The sequence below is a fragment of the Salarias fasciatus genome, chromosome 19 (assembly GCF_902148845.1).
Source record: "Salarias fasciatus chromosome 19, fSalaFa1.1, whole genome shotgun sequence".
Classification (NCBI taxonomy): Eukaryota; Metazoa; Chordata; class Actinopteri; order Blenniiformes; family Blenniidae; genus Salarias; species Salarias fasciatus.
The window spans coordinates 17,696,453-17,721,021 of NC_043763.1; the positions used below are offsets into that span (position 1 = coordinate 17,696,453).

At 44.7% G+C, this 24,569-nt stretch overlaps 3 protein-coding genes across 4 annotated transcripts; 1 reads left to right on the forward strand and 2 right to left on the reverse strand.

Moving 5' to 3' along the window:
* Positions 1-1,226: 1,226 nt before the first annotated feature.
* wdr43 (WD repeat domain 43) lies at positions 1,227-17,378 on the reverse strand. 2 transcript variants are annotated; one of them, XM_030117306.1, is made up of 18 exons: positions 17,159-17,378; positions 15,911-16,045; positions 14,787-14,908; positions 11,565-11,685; positions 10,010-10,128; positions 9,799-9,901; positions 9,532-9,596; positions 9,213-9,372; positions 8,982-9,068; positions 8,777-8,890; positions 7,923-8,072; positions 7,693-7,779; positions 7,517-7,548; positions 7,276-7,339; positions 5,962-6,075; positions 5,061-5,127; positions 3,451-3,509; positions 1,227-2,300 (listed from the first exon to the last, which is right to left on the reverse strand). In XM_030117306.1, exons 1-18 carry the CDS (start codon positions 17,363-17,365, stop codon positions 2,127-2,129), a joined length of 1,980 nt encoding a protein of 659 aa, XP_029973166.1. In that variant the 5' UTR covers positions 17,366-17,378; the 3' UTR covers positions 1,227-2,126. The 2 variants fall into 2 exon arrangements, with proteins under 2 accessions (XP_029973166.1, XP_029973165.1); XM_030117305.1 differs by having other exon boundaries at positions 14,787-14,911.
* Positions 17,379-18,768: 1,390 nt separating this feature from the next.
* trmt61b (tRNA methyltransferase 61B) lies at positions 18,769-21,795 on the forward strand. The gene is made up of 7 exons (XM_030117027.1): positions 18,769-19,542; positions 19,615-19,717; positions 20,111-20,301; positions 20,387-20,478; positions 20,722-20,924; positions 20,999-21,091; positions 21,164-21,795. The coding sequence occupies exons 1-7, from the start codon at positions 18,916-18,918 to the stop codon at positions 21,196-21,198; spliced, it is 1,344 nt and encodes a 447-aa protein (XP_029972887.1). The 5' UTR covers positions 18,769-18,915; the 3' UTR covers positions 21,199-21,795.
* spdya (speedy/RINGO cell cycle regulator family member A) lies at positions 21,696-23,450 on the reverse strand. Its single transcript, XM_030117507.1, has 6 exons — positions 23,234-23,450; positions 23,108-23,166; positions 22,934-23,019; positions 22,650-22,821; positions 22,215-22,542; positions 21,696-21,751 (listed from the first exon to the last, which is right to left on the reverse strand). The coding sequence occupies exons 1-6, from the start codon at positions 23,448-23,450 to the stop codon at positions 21,696-21,698; spliced, it is 918 nt and encodes a 305-aa protein (XP_029973367.1).
* Between the last annotated feature and the right edge of the window lie 1,119 nt (positions 23,451-24,569).

Genomic DNA, 24,569 nt, shown 5'->3' on the forward strand with positions numbered 1-24,569 from the left:
TGTCCCGAACGCAGACCTCTGTAAACTCACGATAAACCGGCTGAGAGAGCTCGTGGTTTTTATCCAGTTTGAGTGCTGGATGTGAACCGCTAAAACATTCCACAAACCAGCAGTTTGTCTTAATTTGTTCTGAAAACTTTTTTCCCAAAAAAAAAAAAAAAGTCCCGAAGTTGTGTTTTCAAACAGACTCTTTGAATTAGTGTGGTACATCTGTGCAGAACGGACATTTCAGATCGCCATTAACGAAAAGCAAAGATCTACAATGCTAGCAAGTTTAACTGGCGCCCATGAATTTTAAGCAGCTTCCAATTTCCTGTTGGCAGCGGTGCCCACGCCCGGAAAACAACTCGAGGAGGACAAAGGTAATCAGCAGAGACCCTGAAGAACTGTCAATGTTTGAAGACTGGACCAGGATAAAAAGCTTTGTGTCAATTTAGCTGTGGTGTTAGAGGACATGCATAATACAGCAACTCCAGGATGGCTTTGACATTTTTATTAAAATTTGATTGTGTGGTGTGGAGAAGTTGCAGAAACTTATTTTGAAAGTGCTGCCCGCCCAGAAGTGACCCATGAAAACAACATAGCAAATTTCACTATTTCTTTTACTATTTTAAGTGATATTTGACCACATTAAGACTTTGCTTACACGTTTCAAGAGAAAACTCATCGTATTTGCATTCTTTCGTCGGAAAGTTTAGAAAATGTTCTTTTACATGAAAATTTAGTGTGTGCATAGAGAAAAGCATTACTTAAATTTTAACTTTACAGAATTTGAGTTTTTTGACAATCAAGCCATTGAAAGACCAAAACAAGCCTTTTTCCGTCACATTTCAACATCGACTTACAAACTCTGCACTGCGACGTCACCTAAGGGAACCGAAAAGTTTTCCTTCAGGAAACTTTGCCATCAAATGTGAACCAAACTTTAAGGTTACAATTTACGACTAAAAGGTATAAAAGCATCCCTCGTTAAAGATATTTTTACCACTTGATGTCACACCAGTGATAATACCGCCCTGTTTCGGACAGTGGCGTAACTTGCTGCTTTAAAGCCATCTTGCAATTTTATGGGAAATACGCAATTAAATCAGTCTGCTGGGTCTCTCATTGAGTGGATGACTCCTAATCATTTCCCCCCCCTTAAATTTCTTGGAACATCACACAGCCTGCTGCCGCGGCTGGCAGGGAACACACCGACATGCGGCACATCTTAAAACTCCCACAAACCGTTTTTCAAAACCCATTTATTCACCTATTTGAGCACAGTTCACAATTTGTTTTTCCTCCAGTCGGTCGGTCTTCCTCTGTGACTGTGTGCTGAAGGCAGCGGGCAGCGAGACATGCCCAGAAAATCAACGCACGCACACCAAAAAAGAAAAGAAACTGTTAAAAGGAGGGCTGCCTGGAAACAATAGAAAAGAAAATGAAAAACAAAACGGCATTCAGGAGACTTTACAGGAGTTAATTTAATCCCAAGGATTAGAGGGAGGGATAGCTGTAGAGGGAAGAGCTTGTACAAACACTTCACTGTACTTACAGATTTACATTATGTGTGTGTGTGTGTGTGTGTGTGTGATGGACTGTCTGCTGGGGGGTAATGAAGGCCGCATCCCAGCTCCACTTCTGCATTACGCCAGTATCTGAACAGTACCCGGAGGTCGGACACGGCCTGCAGAGCCGGGTTGAGAGGGGGAAAAAAAAAAATTAAAGAAAAAACAAAAAAACAAACCTCCTACTGTTAAGATGGACATGAACTTCTATTTGTACGTCTGACGTGAGGACGAACGGTTTGGAATGCAGACGGCAGTGCGGGCCGGACCGACGCTCCGGGTGGAGGCCGGCAGGTCAGGCAGCGGAGCCGGGACGCAGGCGGAGCGACGGCCTCGACTCGCACAGCTCATTTTTGCAGGAAGTTAATGAGGCGGAACGGCGAGACGGGACCGGGGTGGAGGGGTGGGGGGATGAGAGCGACGTTTCAATGTGTCCCTTGATTTTTGTAAAACATTGTTCTGTTCTGATATTAAAATCAAAGTTGTGAAAATAAAATGAAAGTATATATATCTATATATAGCTCTTTCAAGTCCATTTTTCGGTACAATTGGTGGGTTTTTTTGTTTTGCGTCGTCTTATTCTTCTTCGCTCTCGTTTTCATGCTCCATGTCTTCCTCTCCGTTGGCTTTGGATTCTGTTCTGCTGTCGGGGTCTTTGTCGTCGTCGTCGTCGTCATCTGCCTCCTCGTGGTCGTCGGCCGTTCCCTCCATGGCCGCCTCCTCCTCGTCCTCGTCTTCCTCTTCCCAGTGCTGAGGACAGAAATGGAAGCAGCGGCTTGTTTAACAACTGAAAATTCAAGTGCGTATTCTTACTTTCCTTGTTGGGAAAGTAATCCACAGTAAAAAGTAATTTACTTTGGAAATCTCTTTTTGATCACTATGTATCGTCTTCATACTGTGTATATTGCAGTGTGATTTTAAAGTTGCTGAGGTGCGCCAGAACTTTGTTAAAATTATAAACGCAACATTGATTTTTTTTTTTAAACAATTTTCACGATGATTTGTTGAGCTGAACTGATGCCTCTTGTATGGCCGGTTTCGGCACACTTGATCCAACTGCTCATTTAGTGGGAACATGCAGAAAAAAAAAAGGACCACCATAACTTTATAAAGATTGATTTGGATTTGATCATGCAACCAGCTTGTAAAATACATTTAAAGGTTCCCAATATGTCAAAAACACACTGAAATAATCAAACATCAGAGTTAAATATAAGAAAGAGAGAGAAACTGTGAGTTTAACACTTCTGATGAGGACTTTGCTGAACTGCACTTTCAGATTCATTATCTGGACAATGAAAACAGACCATTATCGTCCATTAACTATTAACCATCTGCTGGATCCACAAGAGGCTCCAGCCGACTGCAGGTCTTTCTGCTGTGCAGCCGTCTTCATAATTACTCCTTGAGGATAAATAAACTCCTTCTGATTCCTCGTTTTTACCAAGTCCATCAAAGTGCTAACCGAGAGCTCAACCGCGTGCACGGCCGGCCAACAGCGTACAGAACACTGGTCTGAGCTGAAGCGCAACAGATGATCAATTCTGGTATTACAGAAGTTTAACATGTAAGATGAATTTTGTTCTCTGCATAATGTACGTGAGGAGAGTATGGACAGAGCCATGACACTCTGGAGGTCAGTAATGTTATTATCCATCGACTTGTGCACGTGCACCTACTTTCAGAAAAGTTGCATTTTTCCCACATTTGCATGGTGGAGTCGTTTTCTTAAAGTTCAGTCTTGAAAGCTGTACTCAAAAAGTTGCATTTTCAGTGGCTCCGAGCACCGTTGCCGTGGAAACGGGCATTGAAAAGAGGAAGTTTTCCATTTTCACTTGAAATCACTAAACGGGGCCTCGGCCAGATCTGACTGGCTGACTGTGCTGGAGGTCGGACTTACGTCAGAATCTTCGTCGGGAAGTCCTTCATCTCCAGAGGCCTCGTCTTCGTCAGATGATTCTGTTAACGAGAAAAAAAAAAAAAAAAAGGGGGGGGAGGCTTAAAATCCATAAACATCTTCACAGGTCTGGAGTCTCACTGACGGGGAGACCTGTATGATCCAGGCCTGCTGGGTGAGCAGAGCGACATCCTGCCGTCTCATCAACCACGTTCAAACTGGAGCTCGGAATATTCACTGTATTGCTGCCAAAACTATTTGCCATCAGATTAGCTCCAGAGCGGCAATGCAGGGCGCTCCATGGAGGGCTTTTCCATGATCAAGGAGCTGCAAAAGCAAACCGCCGCTGGACTCCACGACCGTGGAAACGTGTTCTCTGGACCGACGAATCACACTCCTCCATCTGGCAATCTGATGGGGGAGTCCGGGTTTGGCGGCTGCCAGGAAAACGTTACTTGTCGTCCTGCGCTGTATCAGCTGCAGAGTTTGGTGGAAGGGGGGATTACGGCGCGGGCTTGTTTTCTGGGAGTTGGGCTTAGTTCCACTGAGAGGAACGCTGAAAGACATTTTGGACAATTTCATGCTCGCAACTTTGCGGAAACAGCTCGGAGACGGCCCCCTTCCACACACACACACACACACACTCACTTTTTGGAAAGCCTTCCTAGAAAGCTGTTGAAGCTGCAGCGTAACGCTGAACGCTACGCGTGCAGACGACACACAGCCTGGCGTGTTTCAGTCTGACTCAGGGGACCAACTAGTGGGAGGAGTTTGAAACAAGAGGCCTACAAGTACACGGAGTGTTGTCCTGGCAGGAAGCAACACGCAGGAACACACTTGTGCTTCCTGCACATAATAAGCCATTTTTTCCATCAACTTCCACTACTCCTCCCCTTTGTTCAGTGAACCCTCACATACTGAACCTCTGTGTGTGTGTGTGTGTGTGTGTGTGTGTGTGTGCACGTATGGGGGGGGCTATTGGAACTCAAGGAGCAGGTTAATTATTTCATGAAAGCCAATTTTCTATGTGGTTCAATAAAGAGTTTTACACAGTGCCGTAATGAGAAAAGAGAGTGAACAGAGCGGGGCCTTGTTGTTCCCCCCTCAAAGGGAGTTGGGGGGTGGGGGGGTGGGGGCGTCTGAATGCTACCCGTCAGGTTGCCAGGCAACAGGAGTTGTGTGTGGTTTCTTCCCCCCCCCCCCCCCCCCCCCACGTGCAGCGCATTGCTAAAAGCGGCCGCCGTTGACGGGTAACAGTGTGGCAGCGGGTCTGAGTCCGCTGGCCGACAGCAGGCCGTCCCGGGTGACTTTGAGGTGAGCTGACAAGATAATGGAAGCAACTCAGTAACAAAGTGTGTGTGTGTGTGTGTGTGTGTGGGGGGGGGGTCAGCGGGACAACTGGAGGCCGACGCTGCCATGTGAGCTGTGGTGCCGCTGTCTGTTTGGACTATGAGCTTGTTCAAACTTTCATTGCAGTGTGGAAAAGATGTGGAGATCATCTTAATTCAGCTGATATAAGGCGTGTGTGTGTGTGTGTGTGTGTGTGTGTGTGTGGCCCTGGAACTTGCAGCTCGATACAACCAAATGTAGGTGGACGGATGAAGGGGACTCACCCTCTTCATACACCAGCTTTGCTGTGTGGTCGACTTCTGCTCCTGTTTCGAGGTCGCTCGTCGCCACCTGGTGGATGAAATAAAATACGTCAATGTAGGGATTCTGGGATTATTTCTCCGCAGTCATCTCATTTTTCCCCCACTGACGAGCTCAGATTTGCATTCTATTATAAAGAGATTATAAATAACGTACCGGCAGTAAACATAGAAAACATTCAAGTTAAATCAAGCTCAGTTTCTCCATTCATCTCTGCTTTTGAACCGTCTGTTCTAGATGTTTGAAATTCACAGGGATTGAAGAACGATGATGGTACAGTACCGCCGTGATGAGGTGAATATTCAAACCAGGGAATTTAAAGACAATTTAAATGACAGGTGGCAAAATATGACTGCGATTACCAGGTCTAACCTGGAATGCCTCAAACTTTCTAGCTGTGATCAATCAAACCACTTCATGATGAACTGTGTTTCAACGGATGAACAAAAGCAGGAACCTGCTACACCTTTTGAAGATTCTGTTCCCGTGTAGTTAAAATTTCTTTCCCCTCTGTGTTGGTACACAGGTCAAGGAAACATTTAAGAAAATTCAATCAGATGAATCCCATCTGGACATCTGTGCAAAATTAAAATGTTTTTAAAAGAAGACTGCATCTCTGACTCCAAACGGGCAAATGTGTGACGTACGTGAAGCTAACACCGAGACTTGATGCGGACGGAGTACCAGTGGAGCAGTTTGCATACATTTGTCCTTTCAGCTCGCTTTATGCTTCAATCATTTTGTGCAGACATGGTGCACTTCAACTCCGGGCACCATGAGTGCATCTGGGAGGATTTCTAATGGCTCTGAAGTGCAGCCATTTTCATGCGACGCACGTTTTGCTGTGTGTGTAGTGGCACCTACCTGTGTCATGAGAAGGTAGAGCTTCCCGTGCAGCTTGGTCAGCTTGTGGAACATCCGAACCCGGCTCTCGATCATGTGGTAGAGGACGCCCAGCTGGTTGACCAGGTCCGGTAGCTGTTTGATGCATGATCAGTTGAAGATAAAAACATCTCGGGTGGAAATAACTGCACAGATGAGGCATAATGAGCACTCTAACCGCGGCTCCGATACGACGTGCACAAAAGGCCTGCTGGGACACTGGAGCTCACATTTATGAATGTCAACTGTCATGTCCATGTCGACAGGTCAGGAAAAAGTCGAGCTTAAAAGGTTTTCACCACTTTGGCTCCATCAGGGAACATTAAGGGACGCGAGTCCATGGAGACTCGAAACGCTCGACGGCTGACAGTCGTACGAAATAAGCGACACAAAGGCCCAAAATCTATAGAGTCCAGTTACGATGCACAGATCAGCCCGAGCTGTAGACACACACAAATAGTTGGACTCAAACTATGGTTTTACTTCTCCGCTGAGTGCAGCAGGGCATCACTGTCACACTCAATGAGATTCTACATAAATGCTGATGATGCAGGGGATTTGTAACTTTTGAATTACGCGTCCTGCTCCAGGAAGTTCCTCTGTTTATGACACGAGAGGTTAAAGAGTAGTTAATTACGAGATAAGATGTGTATCGCAGTACAGGGGTTAAGATATTTCACACAGAGACAAATGCAACGATTCCTGAGGGCTCATCTCTTTAGTGTTGCAAATTAAGTCTCCGGCGTTACTGAGGGAATTAAATTTAAATCAAAGACTTGCAATAAAGATCCTGACAGAATTTTTACAACACTGGTCAAAAATGACAAATGAGAGCAGAGCGCAACCTCTGGACGAGATGTATCAGAGCATAATAAAAAATAATTACAGAGAAAAGGCAGAGTAAAGAAAAATGTCACATAAACTCTATTAAATCTTCTCTCAATTTTTTTTCCTCCCAAACTCACTGTGGTTTCCATACTGTCGAGTCTTTGTGTCACTCAGTTCGTACAGAAACACGTCTGTTTATTCTGGAGTTTACTGTGCAGCCATGTTTACAGTGAACAAATCAGAGCAAGGCAGAGAGGACGGTGTGAAATAAACTCATGCACCATATGGCGAGGAGAGGCTTCAGAGGACCAATCAGAGAGTTCTGCCAGATCAGCATCCAAAAACACAAATGTGGAGTCAAATATTAGGAAATCCTTGCTGCATGTGAGCAGGTTGAATGATTTTCTAAAGAGAAACTTCCTGTGAAGCTAAACGCAAAGATGAGTGTGGCTGGTTGGGCGAACTCACCGATGCCAGGTATGACGTGTGATGCATGAGCACCGCCTTGAGCCACCGCACCATGAGAATCGCCCTGCAGGAGGGAGAACAAAGGAAATGCCGTCAGGGAACCAACAAACAGTCACATCGCCTGCTTTCTGCAATCTAACTGGAATAAACATCCACCATCACAGGCTAATTGTCCACCACTGTCTGATGACAACGGGACACGTTCAATAATAACTTGGAGATGATTAAAGAGTTCGCTTACATAAAAGGGTGTCCTTGGAGCCTCTTTGTGAGCTGAAAAGGAGACACAGCAGTGAGTTAAAAAAAAAACCAAAAACCTCAGCTCACAGACACTGATCATGCTTCAACCGATCTCCAGAGGTCTGAATGGAGCGACGCCTCAAAAAGCTGCAGTAACTGATAAATTCTTATACTTACTTCTTCCAGTAAAGGCAGAACAGCGGGGAGGGGTAACCGCGCCACCGTCTTCTTTATTACCACTTCTTTTCTAGTTTGCAAAACTTTCTGTAGGGAGAAACAAATTAAAGCCGAATGAGTCTGAAATTTCCTCTGCTTATCAGCAAATCCTTCAAACATATTTGGTGAGGATTACGATTTCGCTCGAGTACACATCATTTCTGCACCCAGCATGTGGAAGGACAACTTACATTTAGGATGTTGGCGTCGTTGCTCTCCAGGCCCTGCACCAGCAGCACGGCGAAATTGTCCGTCTGTAACGAGGCCGTTCCTTTAGGGCCTTCTTTCTCCGCCAGAGCCGCAGACAGATCGATTTCGCCCAGTCGCTCCGCTATTGACATCTACGGAGAAATGATTCAAGTTATTTACAACTGCTTCGCATCGCCGCAATGTTGACAAAACACTTTGGTTCAAGAGGAAACATTTTCACGGTTTATCACTATTATTTAGAGGTCCTTTGAGTCTCTGTTCATTCAGGCTGCGTATCGAGACAGCGCTGAGTGGGCGTAATTTGACACAAGCCTCGATGTCCTTTCGACAGTGTTGAGTTGGTGTCATCTTGCCTCATTAGGAGTGTTTATCAAAGGCGTTTCAGGGGAAACTCAAAGTAAAAACACTCTCCCGTGCTTCTGCTCTGGTGGAAGTGGTTGTTAGCTGTCGTCTCTTTGAAGCCGACGTATAAAGTCGACGCAGCTTTCGGGCCAAACTGAGTGACGAAGCTATAAAACGAACCCCAGGCAGGGAGGAAACATAAAATCCAGGAAAGTTTAATCAAATTAAAAAGCATTTTGATGAGGTTTCTTTGAGCTGGCAAAACAATGAATGATCTGACACCAGCATATTTCACTTTCCAGTGACTGAAGCAAACGAACGACTATTTGAGGAATTATTGGCATTTTACATATAAAAAGCCAGGAAATACACAAACTTGTTAATTTAGCTGTCTTTTTTAGTTCACCTCTATTCAAACACAGTGAGAAAGATGTTTGGATCGGAGCCAGAAAGCCGTGGGGCGTGTTATCCCGGTGGCAGGTGTGGCGTTTACCTCTTTGGTGTCTGAGCCTTTTTTCCTCTTCTCTGATCCTTTGACGGGGGCTTGGTGACCAGGGAGCCCAGGTATCAGAATCTTGCTCTTGTCGTTGACCATTGGAGTTTTCACCTGGAAGAGGATATTTCAGCATTTTACGCGTGCGAAAACAGCACTGAGTCGTCGGATGAGCGCGGGACGTGGCGGCCATCTTCCCTCGTACCTTGGAGACTGCGGTGTCCAAGGAAAGGGACAAGCTGGTCTGGACATCCCTGGTCAAACACACATGCCGTTCTGCTGTGTTGACCTCCTGTGCAAGCGGGAGAGGAAATGAAAACAAGATGGCAGGTGAGCCGAGACTTTGATCAACACTGGCATTACGCAGCAGGGCGCTCACACGCCCTGTCAAAGCAGAGCCTGTCCTGTATGACAGACACGGGAGGTTTGTACGCACCACTCTCTCCATGACCGGCTGCAGGTGGCTCCCATAGGCCAGCAGCACCGTCCGGGTGTCGGCCACCAGAGCCGCCGCCAGCAGAGGGATCGGCATCGGGGACTCTCGTGTGTCCGACATCTGCACCGAGCACGACGGTGACAGAGGCTTCTTACAGGGCCTGTGGGGGACAGGCGGCGAGACGTGCGACGGGAATGACCAACTGGCCGATATCACACAGACACCGAGAGCACCGGAGGCTCAAACATTTCAGTTACTTCACACACACACACACACGTCGCCTTGTGCAGGTGTGATTTCAAAACTCGGGAGCACTCACCCGTTTAAAAAGTGCTCAAAGAGATGCAGCTGCCCGTCTTTACACACCACTGCCAACCTCACCGCCTGAAAAACAGAAACAGGGAGAGTGGGACACTGCTGATATCTGACAAAATCTGGAAGGCAAAGCTTCGATACAGTACAGCTGCAGATATAAATGCAGTGTGATTGCTAGATTTAACTTGCTCACTTGTTCTGCCACTTCATCACTCAGGAAAACAAATTAAAAAACACAGGAAACATTAAAAAACACAGAAACTTCTCAAACCTCGTCTTTGCTGTTGGATGTGACGAGGTCGATGTGCTGCGGCTCGTCCGTCAGCGTGAAGGACACCACAGAATTCTTGTCTTTCCCATCTTCTCTAACTTGCCTGTAAACGAGGTAGACCTACATTAAACTCTGGAGCCACGAAGCTTCGCGTTGTGACGGTGTTCTTATCGATGACCGACCGAGGAGAAGCGGTGGCGGCTGCACTCACCAGACGCTGAGCAGTCGATCGTGTGAGGCGCCCGACAGGAAGTAGAGGCCGTTGCTGTCGGGAGGTCGCGAGGTGGCAAAGCGCAGGGTCGTCACAGCCGTGGAGTGGCCTGTGAACTTCTGCAGAGAAACAGAAGAATGGTTGAATGATCAAGAATACATGTAAGATATTTAAACAGCTGATCTGCACAGATGAAAGCATTCTGCCAGATCTGATGAATCCTTCTCGCTTTAAGTTCTGCTGCTTAATTTAACCAATAAGAGCAGATATGAAAACACAGGAGGGCAGAAACAAGAAAAGCCACAACACATTTCATCACTGATCCAAAGATGGACTTTCCCATCATTTTATTGATTTAATATCAAGGACACATGCTCTGGCCCAAATGTCCCCATTATCCTCACTGAATTAGATTTAAAAAAGAACCTTTATTGGCCTCAAAAACATATTTATTTCAACAGCCAACTAAAATGTTCTACCTTTAATAAACAAACATCACAAGTAATCATATGAAAGGGCCTAAAAGCCAACATCCACACTATATAATTAAACAGAGATAAAATACACACATTACAGTAATGGAAAATTCACTAAATGTTTTGTGTAATAATGTATAACGACTGCCATGTGAGCTCGCTGCTGAGGGGAAGAGCTGTCTTGATTGCGTCTCTTCACAGACGTCCCATCGTGCCCAGAAGGAGTCGTACCGACACCCCTCACTGACAGCAGCTGCTTATATCCACTGTTCCCATTTCTCGCAAACAGCCGACCTTGAAGCGATACACGTGTACAGTCCCCCGCCCTAACATTCACTGTGTTACATTTTCTTATCCTCTGCTGGGCGCTCCATGTATACAAGCTGTTTGACAGAGCGCTCTTGTTCGTTTTGATACCAAAGAAGCAAATTCTTCACAAGTGACTTTGATATGACGCACCACCAAAATATGGAGAGCTGCAGACGATCAGCTCAACCTGCAGGAATCACTTCAAACCAGATAGTAGTTTCTGAGCACAAGTAACAAAACGAACAGATTTTGTATCATCATACTTTATAATGCTGCAAGTTCACTGCTAAATTATTTGGCTGCCGCTGCTTCTCTTTCCTAAACTTTTCTTTCTACTATTGAATGTAGTTGAATTTTTGCCAACTAGCTGTCGGCTTCGCACCAGAAGATTTAATTCAATGGATTTTACGTTGAGATTGGAGTAAGTTCTAGTACTTCCAAAAAAAAAAACAAAAAACAAAAAAACAAACAAACTACTAAATGTATGCTCGGCACCGCGACAATGAGAAGAATCGAAGCTAAAATTTGACGGCTATTTATGCCACTATTTAACAAGTTCAGCCCACTCCAGATGAAAATGGTCTGAGGGTGACATCTGGAATGAGTCTGACATTCCTACTGTATAAGTATATCTTAAAAAAAACCCACAGTAGAAATGGGACATTTACTTCAGTTGACAGACAAATTTAAATAATTTCAATATATATGTGCTTCATGAATAACGATTTTTATTTTACACCGGCAGATAGCTTTAGATTTGCAACACTCACCCTGTAAACCTCCTTGGTGTCGAGGTCCCACATCTTGATGACGTGTCCGGCCGACAGCAGCAGCTTTCCATCGGGACTCACACACAGACTGGTCACTGCTGCTCGGTCCGCCTTCCACTTACTGCACAACACAAACGACAACAAGATCATTAGCTGAAGATGCTACGACCTCCAGGAAGCATTTTCGTGTGATTCCATCTCCACTTCTGGAGACGTTAAAACAACGTCGAGCACTTTTCCTCCACAGGTGGAGAATTAAACATCCTGTGTGGATTCATGGTGACATTAATGTTGATTGCAGCGGTTCCACGTGCTGCTGCACTTTAGTCTGTGTCAAACTGAAGTTATTTTAGGGTTAGCCAAGAGGGACATGGAGAACACTGAAGTGGCAGCGTGTGTTTTTTTTAGCCGAGTCTGAAGGCTGCTTTTAAGGAGACAAAAAGATAAATTATCCTACAGTGTATTCAGGAGAAACGCTGCTGTTGTCTGGTTGATATGTTCTGCTCAAACTGTCAGAGTTGACTACACGCAGCCTGATGACCTCGTCAGGTAAATTTGGGGACAATTTACCTCCTTCGACTCAGTTTCCCTGTAAACTTCACAGTTCTATTCTTTCAGTGTCAGACTGCAGTAAACCAGAGGCACTGACAACTAAGACGTCAACCCCTGAATAAACTATTTTCCCAAGCACTGGGAGATTTGAGAGCCCGGCCTCCCTTTGAAAAAGACCAAACCCTGAGAATTTAAGGCAACATAAAACTTTTGCCTCTGAATACTTCTTAATGAAACAGGCTTGAAAACCCAAACTTAAAACTCAAATAGAAGTAGAGCTGGATTTTGAGATGGGGATTGTTTGTGCAAGAAATACACAAAATAAACTGCCTTAGAAGTCTCATAACACTTAAATCTGTTTTTCACCTTTTCCACATCATATTGATGGTTTGTACCACTGGTACAAGTTACTGCATTTCTCGTTTAAGACAATGCATTAGAAAAAAACTAATATTTAGAAAACCATTTTTTAGGAGCCATTTCTATTATACGGCAACAATTTAAATATAGATGTACACGAGGCAATGGATAAGGTTTATCAACATTTTTCAGATCATGAAATGCAATTTTGCAAATGTTTTGACAAAACAAAAATTTAAAAAAACCTCATCATTTCCTACAGTAATATTCTAAACTTTAATCGTCAAATTAATCACTGTATAATATCTGATTGAGAAGAAAAAAAAGTGCAACACTGCCACTCAGAGGCAGAAGGAGAGTATTATAAACAGGAACGGATCTGGGACGAGCTGCTTCTCAGACCGTCTGAATGTGTTTCGCTGCGAGACAGTTTGGTGAAGCTGCCTCTTAAAAATGTCACTTTCTGTCAGATCAGGGCTCTATTGCTAAACTGTGATTGTGAAGGATGTCTGTCAGCCCGTGTCGAGCGGATTTTCCACCGCCGTCATGTGGAGACTAATCTGCTGCGTGAACAGAGTGCAGCACAACAGATATGGATTTTTAGAAAGAAAAAAAAAAGTAGCCTTCAGGTTCAGACTGTCAGGCTGAGTGGAGTCAGTAAAGCTACTGCGGCTCTAAAGAAAACACGGTTGGACTTTTGTAGTTTTTGCACGCTTCACACGAAGAGAGGTCTCCTAAATCAGGTCCCGACCAACCCCCCCCCCCCCCGACTCCTGCACCACTGTACACAGTGCTCCTTCACTGGCGGCGCTGCCCACAGAGCAGTGTATCAATAAATACATTTGAAAGCGGCTCAATGAACTGGGAATAACTGAGCAGTTTCACAGCAAAAGCAATTCGTTTTACAGCACGCGGCTTATCAACTGGTCGAGCTGCAATTAAGAGGAAACCCAGGAAAACATGGAGGGGTCGCAGCAAGTGGCTTTATTACTGCCACAGCGAGAAGGAGGGGCTGCAGTCAAAGGTTCCTGCTGAATTTGCTCTATTTTCAGTCCAGCAGAATGGCGTTCGGAGCATTTTCAGAGGGACCCAAAGTCGCTCTCACCAGTCAACGTGACAAAAGCCAGAGACTGGGGGTCACCGACTAATGGCTCTTTTACAAGGAACGAATTTGTCGACTTGAAGCTTGGGAGTTTTAGGAGAAAGTGTGTATTTCTGTAGCCCAACCAGATCCACACAGAGACGGGACAAAATGTTAAAGCAGAGCCGGAGAAGGCGTCCTTCATGAGGACTGTTCTCTGCGATATCGCAGAGTGTACAAAACCTGGAAATACCAGTCAATAAGGTCTTCATGCAGAACCTCTTATTTCTCTTTGTGACTGACACCTGGTGTTAGTTGAGGGTTAAGCTAACAGAAAGCATTGTATATAAAAAAAAAGAGTAGATTTAAAAAAAAAAAAAAAAAAAACGTCTGTGAGAACCTCTGCATGACACATGTCAAGTTCCTGGTTAATACTGACGAGGATGGACGCTTTGATGTCGTCAAAACAAACATTTTCGTGAAGCTTTAAAATGCGCATTCAGAGGCATCGCCCACTACACAGCAGAGCAGGCTGTGATTTGCAGGGAGGCTCCACCGCCTCCCTTCTTCAGGTGAATTATATTATTGTGAGGGAGATAAAACCTCTTCCTCCCATAGTGATTAAAACCTACTTCACTAGCACACCGAGCAAATACAATAAATATTTCACACCAAAATAAAGCACACACCAGAACGCAAACTCATTTTGTTTAGCTACAAGCAAAATTTCAAATGAAAATATTTTGTTGTAAACAGTGTTAAAGGTGTGCGGCAAACTTAGTTCGTCATGCATTTCTGTTCTGTGATCATTTCAAATTCCACTCATTCTTTTCTTGGGATTATTGCTAAATTGTTCAGTAATCTACAGAAAATGACAAACTGAGGTTTGAACTGAACATTATGTTTAGTGTGTCTCATGACACACGAACCGAACACGATGAGACGGACTATCCAATCTGTCCCAGCAGGAGGAAAATCATAAGATGTCATCAATGACACCTACATAGATAAGTACCTTCTGAAGATCGCCGGGTACAATCTTTAGCAAATACACAATCGATGTAAGGGTTTGACACCAAGTCTTCATCTATAGTGGATCAGATGGTTCTTTTTTAACAAATGCTTTAATTTGTTGAGAAAAAGCCTCAAGTGATTGTTCACGACAGGAGTTCATGTGAACCAGCACAACACAATGAGGGTTGCAGGTTGACCAACGGGAGCAAACGAACCTTCGCGTCTTGCCGGTCTGCAGGTCCCATTCCACGATGTAGGTGTCGTCTGAGCCGCTGTATAGTAAGCTTTCTTCAGGGTGCCACTGCACACAGTTCACTCCTGCGCTGTGGCCTCCGTCCTGCTGGACGAGAGGAAGGATCAGTGAGCAGAGACAAATGGTTCTTCACAAAAACAGTAGTTTTCATCTGTACTTGTGTCAAAAAATTAATTTTAACATTTTTAACCCTTAGGTACTGATGGTTCCAACTTCACCCATCAGAAATATGCACATTCATAATATAAACACAGCTAAATCAACAAAAACAGGCAGGACAGGGGCTCTCCAGAATCAGGACTTCACAGGTAGTCTTCTCTTTTTTTGGCGTATCTATGATACATCACAAGACTTGTGACGGAGCAACTGCAAATCATCTTATCTGGTGGCTGCTGCTTGTTTGTTTTTTTCCCCCCCATGATAGCCCCATCTCCAATCTCATGTTTTATGTGATATTTTGCCACATTTTGAATTTTTGGAGAAATGACTCACAACAACTCAGGTTTGAATGAACGGTTTCTTCAAATTGCTGTAATTTCACTGGCTTTGGAAAGCTCTGCATGCTCCAACTCAAATCTCTTTTGAAACCATCTAGTTTTTCTGCACGTTCTTCTCAAGCAGTCAAGAGACCGACTTTCTATGTGCTATTGACCAGATTCACACACAAAAAAATCAAGATTTACAGTTTTATTAATCACACCACGCACAATATGTTTACATTTGTGTCAAAACACCAGTTACAGTCAATGACTGACCACGATGAACATACTTAAGTCAGTTGAACACCAAATAAAAAGGCAAAATCTCATTTTAAGCCTAACAAATTATTTCAGGATGTTAAATATACGGGAAAATTAAACATTTATTCCTTGTGTTATGTGATTCTTGAATAAATTTTGTAAAAACAGGGGTACCATTTGCTAAAAGTCAAGTACTGATTTTAAGACATTAAAAGAATGAGCCAAAAGTCACTTTCCTTCCTACTCTACATAATTATTTTGCTCAGTTAGGCTTGATTCATGCTCAGCATCTCATCTGTCACGCTTTCCCCCATTGCATATGGTCAACGGGACGCCCCAAACTCACCAGGGTGCAGTGCAGTGCTCCTTTCACTGTACTGTAGATGAGCACGGTGCCGGCCGCCGTGCCCATCGCCAACAGATCTGCCTTCTCCTCCACCGGCACCGCCTCTGATTTCCTCTTCTTTCTCTGAGGTCCCTCCTGGAGACATGATCAGACATCAAGAATGACAAAACGTGGGGTACAGTCAGCCAATAACATGAATCAACTGGGTAAACAATCCGGTTACAGAAATAAACCAAAGGAACCAAAAACACATGTGAAAGCGCAATATTAACCTCACCATGGCATCAAAGTGCCATTTCACTTGATCGTACGAAAAAAAATATGCACATTCAAAACAATGAGAGGCTACAATGCCAGTTTCGCAAAAGAAAGCAAATAAAGATTTAATTCTAATTATAAATTCCATGAAATTGTTTCACAGGTTCTGTTCACAAAGTTACAATCATGGAACTCACAGGTGACCACAAGAGCCTCACAGCTCACATATAGGCAACAGAAAGTGAAGTTAGAATGGAGACAACAAATCTTTCCAGCTTCAAGTCCCGTATCAAATATTCACAGTGATTTAATGAGGACTTCGGCTTCCATGTTGTCTGTGCGTTGAGTGGACACTGAAACTGGTCCGTGAAAATCTGTAATTTGCCCATCACCTCAAAGTTTCTGACAATAACAATGTTCACCTCTGTGTGAGAGTGAATTTCACTTATGTAGCACATTTCCGCAGTCTGTGCAGTCCCCCAGTGCATAGAAATCCAGCTCCATGTCCACCTGAGTGGCTGGGGTCTGAAGTTGAGGACCTCTCCTATCAGTGTCATGGAAGCACGCGTTTATAACAGCGTCAGTGGGGTAAAGCTCACTCAAACAATATCAAACACTACGGCGAATTTAAAGAACTACCATATAGTCGTGCCGATGTTACTCAAATAAATGTTTGTCCGATTCCGCCAGCAGATAGGGAAATATAGCTCTGTCCGTGGGATCTTGAAATACCATGTGGGGCTAACATGTGCGTTCTGCGTAGCTCGCTGCTAGCGCCGCTAGCGTGCTAACCGAGAGTGTGTCAGCGACACAAATCATGTTAGATAACAAACACTGGACACTCCGGAGGCTCGTGAAGGCGTTCTTGAAGGACCACAGCCGTCTTTTTTTGTGTAACGTGAGCGCTTTGAAAGAGAATTGTCCACGTACTGGCCGCTCGGGCCTCGGCTAGCCGCCGAAGCTAACGGCGGAGGATGCCACGGCACGTACCTTTACCGTCCGGCATGGTCCCCAAGCTATGCACGTACAGGTGGCACTCAGGTGGGCTGAAGGCACGTATTCTTGCTGGAGCGTCTTGCTGTCCGTGTTCCACACGCGGAGTCGGCCGTCCTGGGCACATAGCGCCAAGTACTGTCGGGATTTGGGGGAGAAAACGCAGGGAAGCTGCAGCGGAGAGCTACCACCGTCCGCCGCCATTTCTGAGCGCTGAGTGCGTCTGCGTGAGCGTGCGCGTGGTTTACACCAACCACGTGTGGCTTCTTCTCTGCACATGCGCAGCGGCCTCCCATTGGCAGGCTGCCCTGACGTTGCCAGGTTAGTAGGGCCTGTTTTTTTTTTTTTTTTTGACACATTGTGCGTAATTGATGATAAAGTATTTTTTTTAAACAAAAAATTAGTCTCTTTAAAACGTTTCTTAATTCATTAGGCTGTAAATTACCCACTCTAAAAACATTATATGTTGACTCTTTGGTTGGGTGATTGCTTTTGTTGGGCCATGCCTATTTGGGCTTCAATTATTTGAAATTGATTATTAGAATTGTAAGTTTCGGGTTCTCATTCCATGGCTTTGTGATGGTGTTTTTGAGTGTTTTAACTGTGGTGTTTGTTAAACTTGGACAGGTTTTCGCTGGAAACTTTCAGAGAGATCTGGCAACCTAAATTTCAACACCACGCAGAGCAAGCGCCGACTCGTGCTGCATTCAGGGTCCCACCAACATCCGTTGAACACACAGCTGTGATTATTGATAATATTTGTCCATCATGTTCTTTGTAGATGCCCTGACATGTTTTGAACCCAATTAAAGATATCAAGAAAAATATTTTTTTTAACTGACAAGTGATCAAAGAATGTGTTTCTAACGGATAAAAATAGCCGAAATCACTTTATAATAAAGACAAATGAGAATCATCTTTTAAGATTAAAATAACTGACTTTGAGTGGAGCTGTCGGAACTTTCAAGCTGTGTGAGGTGCAAAGTAAAAGGTATAAAAGTAAAGGCCTATGTGCTCAGCAACACCATCGAAGAAGTGTGGGCTTGCAGATGTGGACCACATTTTTTTCTGGACCTGTACAAACAACATTACAAAAACTATCTTGGGGCACAAAATTTAGAACACTATCCATGTAATATACCTGAGAAAAATTCAAGACACAGTTCACGAAATCATCACAAGAACAGTTTCTCGAGATTATTGAAGACATTTATTTGATGGAGAGATTGATCAGTGGGCAGACAGAATATTTTCATTAAAATGTTCATAACATTGAAAAACTATATGGCAAATGATGCCAGTAAGATGAGACATGAAAACACTCCTAAAGCATTTTAACAACTTTCCAAACTTATGCGGTTTTCGTTTGAAAATGTGGTTTTGTGAAGTATATCATTTCATGTTGTTTGGATTATAAATAAAACCTTAATCAAAATAAAAAAATCAATGAATAGATAAAAGATTAATTGAAATGTGTTCATCGAAAGTTGTTGTTCATGCCCATAAGAAATGTTTGTTTTCATACAGTGAGTCACAGCGGCACCTGTCGACCCCTGCTGGTGAAATCTAATTACTACAACTGTCGCTTGATGATGATGTCATCCAGCATGGTGACCCCGCTCACATGTCTGTAAACAACCCGGGTGAAGACAAGTCAGACAAGGTGATACCGTCCGTTAAGTCCTCCCGTTTAATGCAAAAAAAATTTTCTAAGTCACCGGAGGAGATCTTAGGACTTGTTATGAGCTGCGGTCATGGCCGTGCACGTGTCGTTCAGGCTCGTGCTTCGGCACAGACTGGTGACAGTTTGCCGACACAGAGACTTGCTGCACAAACTCAGATTATTTTCCACCGTTCGCGTGAACCTTAATGAGAACGACGAGACTACACCGGACACCGGGTCGGGATTTCGACGGGCTCTGTTGTCCAGGAGCAGGCGGCACCTGTCCCCCCTGGAGCGGGTCAGCAGCATGCTGCCGCCGGACGCCCTGAGCCCGGAGGTGCTGCAGCTGAGGGAGCAGACCCGATCGGAGGGTGGCGATCCAGGGGAGACAGGGGATCCGGAGGATGACGTCCGGCCTGATGCACCGGAGGAAACCCGGGTACCGCTCACCCTTCCCGGGGAAAGCCTGCTCGCCTTCGGAGAGCTGCTCGTCGCCGAGTATCGCAAGAAGCGCGTGGAGTTCAGGAAGATGTTCGAGCTGCAGCCCGGAGCTCGTCTGCACAGCAACTGGGGGGTCATCCCGCACGATCACGTGGCGGGTCAGCCCGCGGGTCGCTTTTTCGAGACCAACAGAGGGGTCTCCATCTTCATACGTCGGGCCAGTCTGGAGGACTACGTGCTCTATATGAAAAGAGGACCTGCCATTGCCTACCCTAAAGTAAGTCTCAGTGTTTTTGTTTTGGTTTCAGGGGGTCTCACTGGTCTAACAGGTGTCTCGTCCCTCCTGCAGGATTCTGCCGCGATGCTGATGATGATGGATGTCATGGAGGGAGACTGTGTGCTGGAGTCCGGCTCTGGATCAGGGGCCATGTCTCTGTTCCTGTCCAGAGCAGGTCTGCATCCTCACTGCCAAACATTCTCCCGCTTAACTATAATGCTTCATACTGATCTCAAGGGGAGCTGCATGCAGACAAATCAACAGTCTGACTCAGTCCTTCTTTAGGTTCAAAGCTTAAAGAAATTAAACTTAAAAGGGTCCATCAAATTCTGTCCAGTTCTGTTCTTACACGTTACTTATTCCCTCAACAATTGAGAGTCCTCATTAATTTTGGCAAAAAATATGAAACCTTGAGTTTGGGAGGTGTCCAAGGTGTGGATATATTTTGATTGCCAGAAGAACTATCACCTCAGGTGCAAATCTGTGGAAGAGACTTCATTTGGTTACCCTCGTCAAGCATATGTACGGTACATGTATAATGGCCTCTGTCTTTATTTTTATCCCTCAGTTGGTTCTAAGGGCAGCGTGCTGAGCGTGGAGGTGAGAGAAGACCACCACAAGAGATCCATGTTGAACTACCAGCGCTGGAGGAAGTCGTGGAGTCGAAGACGAGGACAGGAGTGGCCCGACAACGTCCAGTTTCACAACGCTGACCTCCGCACGGCCTCATCGCTCCTTGCTGGTCGGGGCTTTCATGGGGTCAGTGGATGACTCGGGTGTGTTTGTCATAAAGGTACTGCGAACTGAGGAGACTTGGCCACTCAGTGGATCCTTCTCTTTGCAGGTTGCTCTCGACATGATCAATCCTCATGTGGCTTTACCTACAGTCACCGCTCACCTGCACCCCGGAGCTGTGTGCGCCGTCTACCTCGCCAAGTATGTAGATCTCCTCATTCTTTGTCCAGATTCATAACATAGGTTGTTCAGACTTTCAACAAATGCTCACGCATTAAAAATTTTGAGGGAGACACTATTACATTCCTTAAAAACAGGAAATATGTGATCACAGTAATAGGAAAGTTAGCACTGAAGGTATTCTAGTTATGTTGTTCAGAAAATCACCTGGAAAAAGAGTTAAAATCATTCTCACACATTAAGCTCCGCCGCTCTATAACTCAGTATAACACAGGTAGTGGACCTGTTGGAAGGTCTTCGGTGGTCGACGCTCCCGCTGCTGTGTGAGCGTATCATCGAGGTTCCGATCCGAGACTGGCTGGTGTCCCCCGCCCGGGAGAAGGACGGCCGGTACCGCGCCCGAGAGCCTCCGATCCAGACGGAAAACTCCAAGCATGAAGGGGAGGCATCCGACGAGGCTGACAGAGGTGTGTTGCAGCTGTACAACAAGGAAATATGGAGATTTTTAACTTTTTCTACTCAATTTTCTTTCTCATTTCAGAAGAATTAACCACAGAGGACGAATCTGACCCTCCGGCATTTGGGACGATTCCTTACGTCGCCAGACCTCATCCTGAACAGATGATCCACACAGGTTAGATAGTGCCACACGTTCATTTTTGTTGAGCATGAAGTGAATGTTAACGGCTTCTTTTTGTGTTTGCAGCATTCCTGGTGAAGCTGAGGAAGTGTGAGCGGTAGCTCTACGAACGCCAAGGATTATTACATGAAAGTCAACTCAAATAAATTATTTAAGGTGTTTCTTAATGAGAAATCAGCAGTTTGTCCAGACATCGACGCACAGGAGTTATGAGATGTGAAGTTAGGAGGAGAATGTGTGCAGCACAAAGGTAACGAAACTGGGAATCGGGAAGAAATCTTCAACTTCAAGCTTGTATTTCAATCTCATGAGGCAGCATTGGGTTGTCAGACAGGCACTGGCTACCAAAACAAAAGACACAGTCAAGCACCAGTATTCAACTATTCTGAACATGCGGAGAAAAACACATTTCATCACAATTTAACAACGCAGAAACAATTTAAATAGACAGCAAACAACCATACAGCGGTGTTTCAAAGTGGACAGGAGGGGGTTGACAGCAACCAAAGAGATTGGGATGTTTCCTTCAGTGTAACAGTGCTGCTGAATCCCAGAGGTGAAGCAGAAAGAAGAGGAAGAGCCGTGAAGCAGCGTCGCTCTACTCCTCGCTGATCCAGTCCATGAAGAGGTCGTACGTGGGCCCGCAAATATTCCCTTCAGATAAGAAGAGGACAGAAACATGTTTCATCAGTGTGACCTACAGGAATAAATGTAAAAACGCTACATGTTATGTAACTGGGTTGCATTAATCTGTTTCGATTATGTTTGTGCTTCTTGTAAACACGACACATCAGGTTCTGAGATCATGAGTATTTTAAAGTGATTTGTTGAGGAAAAACATGTGGGATGAGCAGAAGTGACCAGAACACGTACAAACATTCAACTTTTTGATCCTGCATTTCAAAATGAAATTGCGACAAACTAAAATTTGAGTTGACAGTTTTTCCTTTATTCAGTTTTTTTTAATTTGCTGTGAAATATTCTATCAAATCAAAATTCATTCAAGTTTTGACACTTTATGCTGAAGAAAATTATACTGTTCTGATAATTTAAAATTTCATCTATATATTTGAAATGTTAATTCGTTATTTAAAAAAAGTTTCTAAATGTTCCTTACTGGGAGCCTCTTCTGGAGCGCGTGCCTTGGAGCACCTGGCCTGGCTTTTTGCAGGTCTTGGAGGGGTGACCTCCAGAAGTAGTGCCGAGGTCGCCGGGTTCAGGCAGGCATTGTGCGATGTCTGTACTTTTCTTTTGGAGGAGGAGGAGGAGGCTGGGTGGAGAGGTAGCTTGCTGCTGCGGGTACACTGGGCACAGGAGGCGGGTGAGGCTGAAGGCCCGCGGGGAGAGAGAGCGTAGTCCTGGTCGCCATATTCCCTCTGGGCACCGCTGTGGTGCTCGGGCCTCTGCCGCTGCCACACGAAGTGAGAGGACTTGATGGCCATCACCTTGGAGTTGAGACGGAAGGTGAGATATGTGTTTAAAGCAGCAAGAAGAGCAATGCACAGCATTTAAAAGACTGACAAGCGAACTGTGCAAATGAGCTTCTGCGTACCTCGTCACAGCAGCGTCGGCTGATGGCAGCTCTGTACCCTATACGAGCCCACAGCTTGTCCCGCTGTCGTAAGAAACTCGGAAACCGTTTCCTCCACGTCTTGCCCAGAGCCCAGGGGAATATTTCATACTTACTCTTTTCGTTGTCCTCCTCCATGGTGTTGGCCAGATAACTGAAGATAGAACGCAAGAACAAAGCCATCAAAGCCATGACACATTAAGCTAATTTTTTAAGACCAGCTGTGAATAGAGCGGAGGGATTGAGAGTGTTTTCCCTGAGCTTACAGGGCAATGAAGAAATTCCTCCTGGTGAATTCAGCAGTCGTGAAGCGGGCCCTTTTGAAGTAGACGAAGGTCATGGCCAGAAGGTACTGATGAATTATTGGGAAAAGACGGCGTCAACGCAGCATGAACAGAATAAATCTGTGCCCAGGCTGCTCTGAATTGTGATATCTTTACCTTGTCTGTCATCTTGTAGCAACGGTCCATCATAAGAAAGTCTTGGATGAGGTGGTCCTCTGAAACCAAACAAACCATTAGTTCATATTCGCAGGTCAAACTTAAAGAAGTTTCTTAGTTACTCACCAAAAAGCCTAAAGAATGAATCCATTTCCTGATGCTTGATGACCCATGTAGAAGAGCTGCTCGGCTTGGTGTGGTTGGCGTTGTGCTGGCCGGGCTGCCTCGGCCATCGAGGGCCCGGTCTGTCCTGACCGCTAGCGCCGTTCGGGCACAGGTGTCGTTTCATATGTCGGTCATTTTTGCGTTTCACGCGCAGGGTTACTGCTGGGGGCGAAGTCATCACACTGCGGTTTGGATCATGCGTTGTGCACGGCACCGTTGGTGAACTGTGGATGGATACAGAGGTAATTTGCTGCACTGTCAGAAATCTGTATTTCACGGTGTATTGAAGCCACAAAGTAATCAACAGGAGAACCACATAGGGTACATAGAGTCACAGTTTCACGGATGTTTGTAAATATGAGCCTCGGTTTAATGGAAACTGCAAGTTTTGAATGTCCGCAACAAAAAACAAAGTACCAAACTGTAAATAAAGACTCAAATTGATCATTCAGCGGACATACAGTGCAGAAACAATTAATTTATTGCATATATTTTCATGCTTTCAGTATCATTGCACCATGGTTTTGGATGCAAGACAATTTCAATCTCCTGTACAAGTTGTGGAATTAGAAACAGAGCTGACTTTTGTTTTTGAGGACACATGTTAATGTGAAGCCTGGGATCAGAAACACAAGAGAAACAGTCATTTCATTACGTGCACTTGTTATGAATATTGCCACAACTTCTGCATTCACAAGTGTATAGAAAGTATTTTAAATAGATCAGATTGGTTGACTGGACACAAAACATATCCTAAAGCAGCAAAACAATCTAAACAAATATGATCTGAATAAAGACAATCTGAAAAAAAGAGTGTCCTTCAACCAAGATAATATTTACGTATTTAGTAATTAATTACAGTTCTTCATTTTTCATTCATTTTCTTACTTTGGTAGTTTTTTTCTTTCTTTTTTTTAAAAGTAAAATCCAATACATTGAAACTTTTTTCTAAATGGTGAAATATATTCGCTTTTGAAAATATACAGAGGAACTGATCATGATCTGATTCATTGTCGTCACCTGTACAGGTGTCGAAGCTAGCTTCCCCACGATCACCGCATCGCCGTGAAAGCTAAAAATGCTTGTTTGAACCCGAGACAAAGTCCGACAGAGCGTCAAACCTGCTGCTTTTAGAACAGTTAAAGACGTGTGTTAAAGAGTGTTTTAAAGAAGAAAAGCTGAATTTACTTGCCGAATACAGGTCGTACAAGACGACAGTTGCCTGCCTGCTGCTCCCACAGGTGTGGAACGCGCTTGGCAAACGCGCCAAACAGACGGGCACGCGCACCACTGACGC

Coding starts and splice junctions, on each gene's coding strand:
- wdr43 (XM_030117305.1), bottom strand. CDS start 17,365: ATGGCGGCGGACGGTGGTAGCTCTCCGCTGCAGCTTCCCTGCGTTTTC. Junction 9,069..9,212: donor AGCCGGTCATGGAGAGAGTG/GTGCGTACAAAC, acceptor CCGCTTGCACAG/GAGGTCAACACAGCAGAACG. Junction 6,076..7,275: donor ACACGTCATACCTGGCATCG/GTGAGTTCGCCC, acceptor TGCATCAAACAG/CTACCGGACCTGGTCAACCA.
- trmt61b (XM_030117027.1), top strand. CDS start 18,916: ATGGCCGTGCACGTGTCGTTCAGGCTCGTGCTTCGGCACAGACTGGTG. Junction 19,543..19,614: donor CTGCCATTGCCTACCCTAAA/GTAAGTCTCAGT, acceptor TCCCTCCTGCAG/GATTCTGCCGCGATGCTGAT. Junction 19,718..20,110: donor TCTGTTCCTGTCCAGAGCAG/GTCTGCATCCTC, acceptor TTTATCCCTCAG/TTGGTTCTAAGGGCAGCGTG.
- spdya (XM_030117507.1), bottom strand. CDS start 23,450: ATGACTTCGCCCCCAGCAGTAACCCTGCGCGTGAAACGCAAAAATGAC. Junction 22,543..22,649: donor GCCGACGCTGCTGTGACGAG/GTACGCAGAAGC, acceptor CTCAACTCCAAG/GTGATGGCCATCAAGTCCTC. Junction 21,752..22,214: donor CGCTCCAGAAGAGGCTCCCA/GTAAGGAACATT, acceptor TCTTATCTGAAG/GGAATATTTGCGGGCCCACG.